The sequence below is a fragment of the Diabrotica virgifera genome, chromosome 3 (genome assembly GCF_917563875.1).
Source record: "Diabrotica virgifera virgifera chromosome 3, PGI_DIABVI_V3a".
NCBI lineage: Eukaryota > Metazoa > Arthropoda > Insecta > Coleoptera > Chrysomelidae > Diabrotica > Diabrotica virgifera.
The window spans coordinates 35,569,604-35,582,176 of NC_065445.1; the positions used below are offsets into that span (position 1 = coordinate 35,569,604).

The 12,573-nt window shown below is 31.8% G+C and overlaps 1 protein-coding gene across 3 annotated transcripts in view; it reads right to left on the bottom strand.

Moving 5' to 3' along the window:
• The window catches only part of LOC114345196 (cardioacceleratory peptide receptor), a 370,854-nt gene that overhangs the window by 10,286 nt on the left and 347,995 nt on the right, over nucleotides 1-12,573 (bottom strand). For 2 of the 3 annotated variants that reach the window (XM_050646429.1, XM_050646430.1), the window contains one exon: nucleotides 10,018-10,198. The exons of the other annotated variant lie outside the window; for it this stretch is intronic. In XM_050646429.1, the coding sequence (XP_050502386.1) occupies nucleotides 10,018-10,198 (181 nt within the window). The remainder of the gene's footprint in view (nucleotides 1-10,017; nucleotides 10,199-12,573) is intronic. 3 annotated transcript variants of the gene reach the window in all.

Here is a 12,573-nt window from a genome sequence, read left to right on the forward strand (position 1 = left end):
AAACTAATGTTAGTTCAAAGTGAGTTATTGGCAATTGAATGTGTATTTTTTTCGACGAGTACTCAAATCTAAATATTCAAGCTTAAATAACGGGAAAACGATGCAATGTATAAAATATTCCTGCTAAACATTTGCCAAAGTACTTCGGAGTACCTATCAAATGAGCTTTAGAACAAGGTAATGGCGTCAAAATTAAGCAAGTTATAATGAAAATAAAAGAACCGTTTCGAATTTTTTAGGGAAAAGTGAAAAATAAAACATACGCCATTTCCACAAAAAATTAAATTTATAGTAATCCTTACAAAAACTTCTTTATATTAGCAAAAGGAATGTTTTCGATAATTTTGACCGGTTTGGAATGCATATTTTTGAAAAAAAGATATAATTTAAAGAAATCATAGTTTTTAAAATTATTGTAATTCTCATATGTTTTTGATAATAACTCCAAAAATACTCAATATACGTAAAAAATTATATATAACTAAATTTTAGTCTTTTCCGGACCAAATATTCTACCTGTTTTACTATTTCTATAGGGTAAAAAATAACCGAGATAGAAACGTTTAAACCTTAAATTTTGCTGTGGGGACCATGCAACCGGGGTCATTAAACCTTTTATTAAAAAAAAAAGTAAGGGGTTTAAAAGATTAAGTTTAACGCGCTTAAATAGCACTTGGAATTAACTTTCAAACAGTTTTTAGATGAACCTGATATCGTAAACACGAACGGACTTATTAAAAAAAACCATAACTTTTTGGAAAAATTTTTAAAAGATAAATTTTGAAAAAATTTTGGAGCATAAATTTTAAAGATATTAACATGGTCAGGGGCTCATTTAATAGATATTTTTAAGTGCTTTGATAAATATTTAATAAGTTTGTTATAAAATGCATCAATTTCCCGTTATTTCAGCTTTAATACTTAGAGTTTTTTACTCGCCGAAAAAAATATACATTCAATTACCTATAACTTACTTTTAGTTAACATTAAAAGGTTTTTGTAGTAAGGGATTTATTTCATTTTTTATTAGCTTCAATTTTGATAATAATAACTTTTTTGTAAAAACTTACACTTTTTGAGTTAATGATGAAAAATTGGTTAAAAACATGCATTTTTGTCAAGAAAAATTAAAATCTTTGATCTTTAATGACTCAAAAAGTTTTGATTTATTTTAAAAACTTTATATAACAAATTTTGTTTGAAATTTGTCCATCTATTTAATTATGGGGTTATTTTTAATAAAATAATTTTCACCCCCGAGAAGGGGTGGCATCCACCCCCAGGGTAAAAGCGCAAGTTGGCACCATGTCACCTTTGTTCCTTGAGATATCCTCTAACTACTCACCAATTTTCATGCAAATCGATGGAGGTTTAACGAAATCGGAGGTAATAGCTCATATCCACCTTCAGTGACTCCACTATTATTCTTTATATGTGTTATTCGTAGACATTACATATCCCAGTGTTGCCAAATTATGAACAATTTTTAGGAAAAACGTTAATTTGATAAGATCACGCCCCGATATATTACAAATGACTGTTTTAAAAATATTTTAGTAAAATACTCATAACTTAAAAATCATACCCAACTCATATTTTTTGAAAAAATCATAACTCAAAAATATTACGTGTTAGGAACTTTTTACCATCATAATCATATTCAGAGAGTAAAAATTAACAAAAAACAGCATTTTGCATTCAAGTCGCAATTTGGTTGGAAACTAGTGTTACCAGTAAACACAGCTGTGGTCACCAACAGGGCCGCGTTTAGGTCAATTGACGCCCTAGGCAATTCTCTGTTAGCTGCCCTTCAAACATGTACCATTTTTGCGAAAAAAAAATTGCACAAATTTTTATTTAAATAAGAATACATTAAAAATGGATATACACTACGATGTTTATATACCACTTCGATTACATCAGAGACTTCTTTTCAAAAAAGGCCTTTCCAAATTTTTTTCTTGACAAAATCGACAAATTGTTAACACGTTCTTGCGTCATACTTGATGGGAAATTATTTTTAATTCTTGACATTTTCGAAAATGACCTTTCAGCGGACACATTGGCAACTGGGATGCACAAATAAATGTGCAAAGCAATGTCAAAATTAGGGAAACTATCATTCAATCCACTTAGTGCAGTCACTGAAAGTTTTCACCTCCGATTTCGTTGAACCTCCATCGATTTTCATGAAAATCCGTGAGTACAGTTGAGTCCGCGAGTCTTTACCCGTGCGTCATTAATTCCTGGTGAGATAAAACACATACTTTTTATTTAGCATCATTCCCTTCCACGTATGAAATTAATGGCAAATCAGCTGTGGCCTGTTATTAAGTAAAAACACATGTTATTTTTATGAACGATTTAGACTCAGTGTATTAAAAAGAGATAGGTACAAAGAAAGAAGATTGGGGGTGTCTTCACATATTTTAAGTACAATTTCTGACGTTTTGGTTTGTATACTTTTGTGGCTGTCAGTTTGTTGAATTTTTTGCTGTTATTTTGTCGAATTTTTGCAATTTGAAGTTTTTTATAGTACCTATACAAACAGTTGTTTTCACAACTAATTTTATATTGGAGTTAGAAATGTTGTGATAAGTTAATATTATTTTAAGATAAATTTTGACGACGTACAAACAGGGCCTATTTTACCACTAGGCCAGTGAGGCACCTGCCTCGGGCCCGCATTTTATTGCGGCCCGGAAAGATTATCAAAAGATTTTGATTGCAATAAAACAAGATAAATTTTCAAATTTGTCAACTGTGGTCTTAGAACCACATGAGCCACACTTTGAAAATCTTTCTACGTATCATCCACAGTAGAATCAGAGACAAATGTGAAGAAGACCAGGATGAAACACAATAACTTGGCTTCAGAAATGGACTGGGAACCCGGGTCGCACTCTTTGCACTAAATGTATTATTGCAGATATGCCGAGATCAAAGGAAAGACGTATTTGCTGTATTTATTGACTATGAGAAGGCCTTTGATCGAGTACAACATCACAAATTAATTAAAATATTAAAGAATTAAGGAGTTGATAGTCAAGATGTACGAATCATAGAAAAATTATACTGGCGTCAAACAGCGACAGCTTGCATAAAAAGAAAATCAACAGAAATATGCAAAATACAAAGAGGTGTCAGACAGGGTTGTATACTGTCCCCACTGTTATTCAATTTATATTCAGATAGAATATTTAAGAAAGCGCTCCATATTTTGGAATGGAGTGTGAAAGTTAATGGAATTCTGATAAATACAATCAGATATGCAGACGATGGAGTTATTTTAAGTGATGATATGAATAGATTACAACACCTTTTAAATGCCATTGACACGGTGGGAAGAGAGTTTGGCCTAAGCATAAACTGTTCAAAAACAAAATACATGGTATTTAGCCGTTTGGCCCATCAAGATTCACAGTTATATGTTGATTTCATATAATTCAAAGAGTATCCAGTTTTAAATATCTTGGTTACGCACGACATTTTTAAAAATGAGGTCATTCTTCTGTATGATAACTTGCAACTTAAACTTCGAAAGCGCATGATTAAATGTTACATTTGGTCAGTCCTCTTGTATGTTGTCGAAGCATGGACATTAAAAATATCGACCATTAATCGTTTGGAGGCCTTTGAAATGTGGCTGCACAGACGTACACTGAAAATACCATGGACGGCTACATGGACGTGGTAAGGAATAAAGAAAGCAGAACAACTATTTAGAATAGCTCGAGACAGAGACAGTTTCGCCATGTTAATTGCTAACGTCAAGAGGACTTGATAGAGCACGTTAAGAAGAAGAAGAAGAAGAAGGTCTTAGAACAATTAAAAAATTTGATATCAATATTAACTAATTAACTTAATTAATATTATTATTAAATTATATTTAGGGGCCCGAAAATTATGTAGTGCCTCGGGCCTCATTTGAAGTAACGTAGGTTCTGCGTACAAAGCTAACCTCATTGTTGACACAGTTGAATGCTTGTGTTTAAGGTTCCGCCAAAGTAAGTAAAATAACAGCAAGAAAATATGTTATCGAATTTTTTTATAAATTGTTTATTTATTTATTAATCAATGATAATAAAATAATTTATTAAGCTACTTCAAATGTAGCTGTAATTATGTACCAAAATTTTAAAGCAAAACTTACATTTGACATTCTATGTATTTGATAACGTCAAATTTTATAATATCCCGTGATCGGAATAATATCCATTTGCCGTTGCGTTTAGTAAATTCCTGACTTATTTCGTGTGCTTTAAATGATGACGCACGGGTAAAGACTCGCGGACTCAACTGTAGTTAGAGGATACCTCAAGGAACAAAGGTGACATGATGCCAACTTGCGCCTTTACCGTGGTGGTGGATGCCACCTCTTCTCGGGGGTGAAAATTATTTTTTTAAATAATACCAGAAATCGGTAGAGAGACAAATTCTAAGCAAAATTTGTTATATAAAGTTATTAACATAAATCAAAAGTTTTTGAGTTATTAAAGATCAAAGGTTTTATTTTTTCGTAAAAATATGCATGTTTTAAGGCTGTTTTCACGTATAACTCAAAAACTATAAGCTTTAACAGAAAAAGTTATTATTACCAAAATTGAAGATAATAAAAAGCGGAATACACTCCTTACTTAAAGAACTAAACTAATGTTAATTCAAAGTGAGTTATGAGTAATTGAAAGTATATATTTTTCGACGAGTACTCAAATCTAAGTATTCAAGTTAAATAACGAGATAACGATGCATTTTATAAAATATACCTTCTACAGGTGTATGTACACTTGTCAAAGTACTTCGGAGTACAATGAGCTCTAGCAGAAGTTAATAGCATCACAATTAAGCAGGTTTGATGAAAATAAGAGAACCCTTTAGGTAGAACTTTTTAGGAAAAAGTAAAAAAATAAAACATACGCTATTTCCACAAAAATTAAAATTTATAGTTATCCTTAAAAGAATTTCTTTATATTAGCATAAGTAACGATTTCAACAATTTTGAGCGGTTTAGAATGCATATTTTTGAAAAAAAGATATAATTAAAAAAAATCAGAATTTTTAAAATTACCGTAATTTTCATTTTCTTTTGATAATAACTCCAAAAATACTTGATGTTTTTCTGTATCAAATATTTTACCTTTTTATTATTTCTGTAGGGTAAAAACTAACCGAGATAGAAACGTTTAAAGCTTAAATTTTGCTGCGAGAACCATGTAACCGGGGCCATTTATCCTTTTATTTTTAAAAAAGGAATGGGTTTAAAAGATTAAATTCAACGTGGTTTAATAGCCATTAAAATTAACTTTCAAATGTTTTTTAGGCAAACCTGATATCGCAAATAAATATAATGGAGTTATTAAAAAAATAAATAAGTACATTTTTGGAAAAATTTTTAAAAGATAAAATTTGAAAAATATTTGGTGCATAAATTTTAATGCTATCAACTTGTTCGGGGGCTTATTTGATAGATATTTCTAAGGACTTTGACAAATGTTTAATAAGGTTATGTTAAAAATGCATCATTTTCTCGTTATTTAAGCTTGAACGCTTAGATTTGGGCACTCGACGAAAGAAATATGCATTCAATTACTTATAACTCACTTTTAGTTAACATTAAAAGGTTTTTCCAGTAAGGAGTTTATTTCATTTTTTATGAGGTTCAATTTTGGTAATAATAACTTTGTTGTTAAATCTTATAGTTTTTGAGTTATTTATGGAAAATCGGTTAAGAACATGCATTTTTCTCACGAAAAGTTCAAATTTTTTATCTTTAATAACTCAAAAAGTTTGCAGCAAATTTTGCTTAGAAATTGTCCCTCTAAAATTTGCTTAGAACTTCGAATCCCTCTATCGAATTCTGGGGATATTTTTAATAAAATAATTTTCACTACGAGAAGGGGTGACATCCACCCCCAGGGTAAAAGCACAAGTTGACACCATGTCACCTTTGTTCCTTGAGATACCGTCTAACCACTCACCAATTTTCATGCAAATCGATGGAGGTTCAACGAAATCGGAGGTAATAGCTCATATCCACCTTCAGTGACTGCAATAACTTTTCTTTAAATTTTAAGATAATATGTCAATTGGTGATTTTATTGTGGTATCCAAATGACCCTTTAAGTGAATGCATTCATGTATGAATGCTGTATCTTGGTTGTCTTTATTTTGTAGATATCAGATTTTCAGCTTCTTTGGGTAATAATTTCTTCATTGCTTAATTTTTTTCAAATCTGTTAATAAGGCGAAAACGTTGATAAATAAGACGATAAGATTCCAGACGTCTATTCAGGTCTCTTATCAGAGTGTCGATTATAATATAGAATGTGTGGATTTTCATCTCATCACTAGCTGAAAAGTTTAGTTGATCATTGGCCTCTCTTCAAATTGAATTTTTATTTTTCTGTTTCTTATTTCTTTATATGTTTTATTTGGGCACAATTTTTTGGCTTCCTTGCGGTAAAGTAATTTGAAAGAGCTTCATTTTCTTTAATGACAGAACCCAGATCCATGATTTTTATATACAAATATTTTTTGTACAGTATTCTTGCCGCCCTCTCATAATGTGCCTCCCTAGGCAACTGCCTATATTGCCTAATGGATAAAGCGGTACTGGTCACCAATGCCGTAGGTTGGGGGTACATCGTTTGTCTATCACGGGCAACAACATTCCGATCGTTTTCGTTATCAGTCAAGTGCGACATTTCATCTTGTGTTGATAAGCAACTCGTCTTGTTCTTTTGTACTACTTGTTTTACTCATTTCGTTAGGTTAAAACCTGTACCTGCCGTACGTTTCAGTGGCGGCTCGTGGCCTTGGAGACAGGGTCGGCAAAGTTTTTTTGTCTCCTAAAAGGCTTAAATCATCATAGGAGATTTTGTTGTTTTTTGCTTTTTTTTTATTTGATGTACTTGACATTCTCTCTTGTTTCATGGTGTTTCGACAATACGTGTTGATTCTTTTGAGACAAGGTAAATCCCGTTTATTTGAGGCAGAAATTGGTGGTAATAAGAAAATTGATGAACAGTTTGTTGTAATGAATTGCAGTACTTACTACCTAGAATTATACATACATATTTTGTAACTTATCCCACTTTCTGAAAATATTTGGATCGGCATAATTTTTAAGTACCTAACTTGTAATAATAAATATCTTGGAAATTCTTTGGCGAAGGTAACTTGTAAATTTTGAATCGTCAAAGAGGTCAAAAATTTGCAAATCTTCAAAATTCGAAAAACGAGTATCTATTTTCATATAATAGTAGGTATCCAAAATTTCGAGATATACTTACTCGTTTTTCAAGATAGGTATCATGTCGTTGTTTTTTTGGGATGGTTCGGAAATATCAAGCGAATCCAAAACGTCACTGCGTATATATTGGAAACTACGATCATTACGAAAATCTCTGAGATTTTGCTCCAGCTTTTGTATTCTATTTTTGGAATAAATAATGTCAGTTGACTGATTTTGAACAACAAGGAATATCTTGGGCAAACTCTGTCTTAAAAATATTTAAAAGAATATTAAAAGAGTAATTAGTATTTAATAAAGTTCTCAAACCGATTGCTTCACGGATCGAGGTATCGCCACTTTCAAAATCATCGCCTTCGATAATAAAATCAAAAACTTCCAAAAGCTGTTCACGAAAATCTGCTACAGATACTAAAACTACCAGAGATAATCTGCTTAGATAAAACTAACCGAGATTTAAAATTTCATCGCGTCTGACAAACTGTTCGCTTTTTATTTTCGAAACAAATTTGTTCTAAAGCAGTAATCCGTTTAGGTGAGCTAAACTGGCAAGAAAAGACGATATTGTTTATGTTTTTACACGTATCATGTAAAACTAAATTCATTATATGCGCATAATAGTGAGTAAATAAAGCTTGTGATGCAATAGTTTTAACTTTTATCTGGAGACCATTCAATTCACCACTCATCACAGCAACGCCGTCATAAGATTGCCCCAGTTTGCCCTACCAATTTATTTTTGATATAAAAAGATTTGAATCTGTTCTTTAAAACACTAAAAATATATTCTGCCTTATTGCTTTTACTCACATCTCTAAAAGCTAAAAACCTCTCATAAATATTACCACGTAACGCGTATCGAACAACAATAATTGGTAATTGTGAATGACATGATAATCAGAAGTTTCATCTACTTCCAGTGAAAAGCAAATGGTTTTCTAAATTTCAGATTCAACAACGTTATTCAAAATGTAACTATTTGATTATACGTATTAATTCATTCTGTATTAGGTACGAATACACTTCGAATCAGAAAGTAAATATTTCTAAAACAATTTTATTAATTCTCTATAATTACTTTGATTTTTAACAAATGCTTCGATTCATAATGTCCACTAAATGATAATTCCTGACAACTTAAAAAAATTACAATATCAATTAAACGACGTAAAACGGCGTAATTATTTTTGACAATTTCTGCCGATGCATGCTTCTAAATGAAATACCAACCGGCAGACCGAAATTTGCCGTACCTGCCGCTTAACCTGCCATGCCGTATCTGCTATTGCCCACGGAGAAAATGTAATGTTCGCTTGCTCATCGACTTGTTATTTCGTTGAGTTTTACGTGTAAATCGTCAAGCTACGGATGAGTTAGGTACGGCTAGCCAAAAAGTCAGATGAATGGCTCAGATCATTCATTTTGTGAGAAGTCTGTTATGCGCAGGTATCACTTAACGCTCGGATTGATCAAATCCTTTTAAAAACCATGAATAAAATTTAGTCTGTATTATCTGATAGATTTTTTTTATTTCACAGATACAAATACTAAAAAAATCTATATCTATAAATGTGTGGGTCGGCACTGCCGACCCTGACGACCCTGACCGGCCGCCACTGGTACGTTGCAATGCTCGAAAATAACTAAAGACGCTGCTTCCAACATTTGAAGTCGCTCATAGCAGGAGTTTGACATCTAATAGAGACCGTATCCATCATTTATTGTATAAAGCATGCGCAACCTACTGCGTGACAGTGTAGGTAGCGTACGGCGTTTATTGATGAACCGCCTGTGAAGCCGTGTACAGAAGTTTGATGCTACGTTCTTACCAGTAAGATATCGGCCGATTTTATACTGGCCGTCCAAAATCGGTGTGTGTAGGGGTCGCCAATTTCTTGAAAATTTCAAGATCTTGTCTTGATCTTGTCTTGATTTCAAGACAAGACAAGAAATTTTATGTCAATACCAAGATTTCTTGTCAAGAAATCAAGAAATCAAGAAATAGCTTGACTGGGTGATAATGAAAACTCTAAAACGTATTTATTTGTGAAAAATATAATATATTTTAACATAAAATGACGTACTTTAATGTATTGAACATTTTTTTTGTTCAAACGATTTACAAAAATTTAAATCATATAAATTGATGTAACATACATTTTTTCATCGGAATTGATAAGCCATGAATTAAGGCAGATAATACTTCTTCTAAGCAGACAACGTCTAGTAGATAATACTTCTTCTAAGCAGACAACGTCTAGCCGATTTCTTGACTTTGAAAAAAAGCTGCTCTTGAAACTAGCCTTTCCGCAGGTACAGATGTTGCTAGTGTTCCGAGAAAGTCCTTGGCCATTTTCGATAATTACGGGTAGACATTTTCGTGTCTTCTATACCAATCAAGTATATTCTCAGCATCTTCTGACCTAGGCTCATTTAAGTATTTTTCGGCTTTGGTATTGAATTCTGTAGGTTATTCTGGGATCCATTAGGCCGTGTTAGCACGCAACGCAATAAAAAGGTCCCCGGAGAATCACCGGACCAGGTAATCAAGAAATTTCAAGATCTTGAAATTGCTTGAGTAAGACAAGATATAAGGCGTCAAGAAAACGTTAAGACAAGATTTTTTTTAATTTCTTGATTTTTTCTCAAGACAAGACAAGAAGTTGTTATCAAGACAAGAATTCTTGTCTTGTCGACCCCTAGGTGTGTGTGAAAATAGCGTTAGGTATATATTATATTTGATTTGTTAATAACTTTTTACTTACCATAGACTTCGACAAAAGTGTGTAGAAAATATGCAATAAATGATAGGGTTAGCTGCAGAGTTTAAGGGTGCTAGACTTTGTACGAATGTGGCTATAGCTATGTTAGTTTGAGTTTGTGGTATCTGCTCGTATACTTGTAGAAGATCAAATATTATGTAAGGGCTCCAACACAATATAAATACTAAAACAGAATAAAACCTTTGAATTATGTGTAATATACAGAGTGAGTCTGTAATTTGGAATAAATTCAATAGTTCAAATACTAATTATTTTTTTGAAAAATGCTCAGATCTGTCCATTAATATTTCAAATCGAAATTTTTTACATACAATAATAATGTATACAGGGTGTCCCAATTTTGAGATATGACGTCATCGTTGATTTTCTTAAATGGCAAGACTGTCATTTTGATAGAGTGTGTAAAGTTATACATAACTGCAAAATATCAAATCAAATCCCTACCATTTACAAGATAATAAAAAATAACAAAGTTATGAAAAAGAAGTAATCAAATAATTGAATTTAATTATTTCAATTAAGCAGATGCTCATAATATTGCTAATTGATTATTTGACAATATCCTAAACGCGATCGAAATTCGTTTTCAACATCATAAGCATTTGCTTAATTTAAATAATTAAATTCAATTAAAACGTATAAACATTTTCAATTTCTTTGCAACACAAAAATGTAGCAGCTACATTAAACTATGGTTAAATCCCGTTGTCAATCTGGTGGTATAGGAAGGATATTTATTGTCGTTTTCTGTGCTACTTCGATTGATGACTTACTTTGTTTTAAATTTAATTATTTGATTACTAGTCCATTGAAATGTTACATTTAGTGTGCATTTCTTAGAGGAGTCAATTTTATTTTTTTAATGTGTAGGGGGGTTCAGTAGAAGCTTAAGTTCAAGTTTTTGGGGTTGAGGCCCTTGTCCCCCGGCCGCCATCTTGGAAAAAGAGGTGCAAAGGGCTTTCGCGCTGTATCTCGTAAACTAGCTACCCTACAGAAAATTTAATTTCATATAAAATAAAGCAAATTAAATTTTCTACAATTTTATATCTGTTACTTTTTATCGTAAAGTGACCAACAAAAAAGTTATAAAGAAAAATAAGAGAAAATTTTGTAAGAAATTTCCTTTTGGAGGTTATAACTTTTTTTTTGTTCATTTCACAATAAAATAACATCATAGCGATTTTGTAGAGGATTTTTCAATAAACACTTTTCACTATAAAGTTGTTTAATTTTATTTATTATCTAGATTTTACAGCGCTCCAAACTTGACCAGATTCTCGAATTCTCGTAGAAAAATAATGCTTTTCTATCTATATATTAGACGAGCGGCATTAACCGTTATGCCAACCACGAAAATCAAATTTAAGGTGAATGATCAATTTTGGTCTATTTTTATGTTTTCGAGGTCGCTGAATCCGAATATGAAGTTTATTTTTATCTAGAGTTGGTGGAACATGTTAAAAAGATAAATTTTATACAAAAATGCCAAAAATCAATTTTGATGATTTTTCAAATTTACCTCGCTGTATCTTTGGTCGCTGTAAATATTTCCTTTTAAAAATTTTACTGTGTCATCTTTGAAGTATGTAGACAGGGCCCCCGTAAGGGCTCCTGGCGCCTGTGTGCAAAAAAGGATTTTGTCGCCCCTTAAGGCATTTTGGTTCATGTTTATTTATTTATTTCTTTGAAAGGTAGGTTAGTATTTTGGTAGGTGCTTGAAATAAGGCAAAAAACTGAACTTCAGTCATAATAAGTTTTAATCGGTTTTCCCCGAAAAGTGCTTCATTTTTAAAATATTTCACGTAGAAATATTCGACTTGCAATTTAACGAATAAGAATGTACTTTTCATCAGCTTCAATTTTGAATTTACTAGGTCTATAGACTTCATGAATATAGGTACAATATTTTTCGTTTTTTTATTAGCTACATTTTTGATAGCAATATTTTCCGATAAAATACTTAGTTTTTGAGTTATCTGCAAAAAACCGCCTAAAAGGTGTTTTTTATTTTGTTGAAAACTAAATATTTTCACTCGCAAGTAACTCGGAAAAGTATTGATTTAGTTACAAAAAACTCTATATAGAACAAAAGTTGCTTAGAATTTTAGTCAGTTTTAGTAAATTTATCCATTTCCGGACTTATTTTAAACCTATATTTTTTCGCACCCCGAAAAGGGGTAACTTTCACCTCCCAAGCAAAAGTAACCAACGGCACAAGTCAAACTTTGAAGTGAAGGGAAGTAGAACCTAAATCCAAATTTTCATACAATTACCTTGTGACCCTAAAAATTACACGGTATCGCCATATTTCACTGGGCTATAGGTACAATAGAAAAATAAAAAATAGCTCTTAATTGTAGTAGCGACATTTTCCGAGACTTTGCTTTTGCAAATGCATTAATTACATCGCTAAAATTTATACCATCAAAAATTTCTTGTTCAATTGCTAATATTGCTAGCTCTTTCTTGAAGAATTGCCGTTAAATGATTTTTAACTTTGAAAAAGATCCCTCGCCAAAAGCTACAGATTAGGAAATT